Here is a 1,130-nt window from a genome sequence, read left to right as displayed (position 1 = left end):
GTGGAAGAAGGGCGACGAGGAGCCCGACGAGTGGCTCGCGCAGATGGACGAGGCGACCATGGAGGCGGCCATCGGCGCGGCGGCGCGCCGCGCGGCCGACGACGGCGACGGCGACGACGACGGCGGCGACGACCCCGCGCTCATGGGCGACGACCGGAAGCGCGCGGTCGCCGCCGAGCTCGCGGCGCTCCTGGAGCCCGGCGAGAAGGTCGCCGGGGGCGTGCGGCGCCTCGGGCGCGCGCTCAAGGCCAAGGACGCCGGCGCCGCGGAGGCCTTCGAGACGCTGAGCGGCCTCGCGGACGCGCTCGTGTCCGCGGGCCGCGCGGCGGTCTACGACGAGACGCGCGAGGACCTCGAGCGGTTCGCGGCGCCGCCGCGGGCCCTCGCGCCGGCCGGCGACGACCGCGCGTGGGAGTACCGCGCGACGGACGGGGCAGGAAAAGAGTGATTCAAGTTCGCTTCAACATGAGTGTTCCGCGCGCGCGCGTTCCAAAAAAAGCATCCACGCGACGAGAGCGCCCCGAGGGATGATCGCTCGTCCCAAAATCAGCCGAAACGAGCGGAAAACGACCGAGATAGGAGCCTTTGAAGTTGGGAATTTCGCACTCTTTTCCTGCCCAGGCGACGGACGGCGCCGTCTACGGCCCCTACGACACGCAGACGATCCTCGACTGGCGGAGCGGCGGCTTCTTCACGGGCGACAGCGCCGTGCCCATGCGCGAGGTCGCCAAGGCCCCGGCGCCCAAGCCCGCGGCGGCCGCGGACGACCTCGCCGCGGACCTCGAGGACTCCGACGACGACGACGCGCCGCCGCCGGAGAACCCGAACCGGTGGGTCCACTCCGACGACATCGACTTCCTCGGGGACGGCGTCGAGAGCCCCCTGCCGTAGGTCGCATCTAGGGACGGTGTACCGGGGGCCCTACGCGAGCGCGGCGCGCTCCGCGTCGACGGCCCGCGCGTAGCCGAGGCCCGCGGACTCGTCGAGCAGGGCCAGCAGCGTCGCCGCGGTCTCCGCGTTGGCGTCGAGGGCGGCGGCGGCCGTCGCCGCGAGCGGGTCCGGCGACGCCGCGAGCTTCTCGCGGATCTCGGGCAGCGTCGTCGGCGAGAAGCACGCCTCCGCGAGCTCGA

The 1,130-nt window shown here is 73.6% G+C and overlaps 1 protein-coding gene across 1 annotated transcript; it reads left to right on the top strand.

Moving 5' to 3' along the window:
• On the top strand, positions 1-891 carry AURANDRAFT_69479 (hypothetical protein; the record flags this gene model as incomplete). Its single annotated transcript, XM_009045249.1, has 2 exons — positions 1-328; positions 622-891. Coding segments are annotated over 2 exons (598 nt in total), but the record flags the coding sequence as incomplete, so codon positions are not given.
• Positions 892-1,130: the final 239 nt, after the last annotated feature.

Source organism: Aureococcus anophagefferens (genome assembly GCF_000186865.1).
Source record: "Aureococcus anophagefferens unplaced genomic scaffold AURANscaffold_1941, whole genome shotgun sequence".
NCBI classification, from domain to species: Eukaryota; class Pelagophyceae; order Pelagomonadales; family Pelagomonadaceae; genus Aureococcus; species Aureococcus anophagefferens.
Note: the sequence above shows the minus strand (reverse complement) of the source record. Positions and strands in the feature narration are given on the sequence as shown.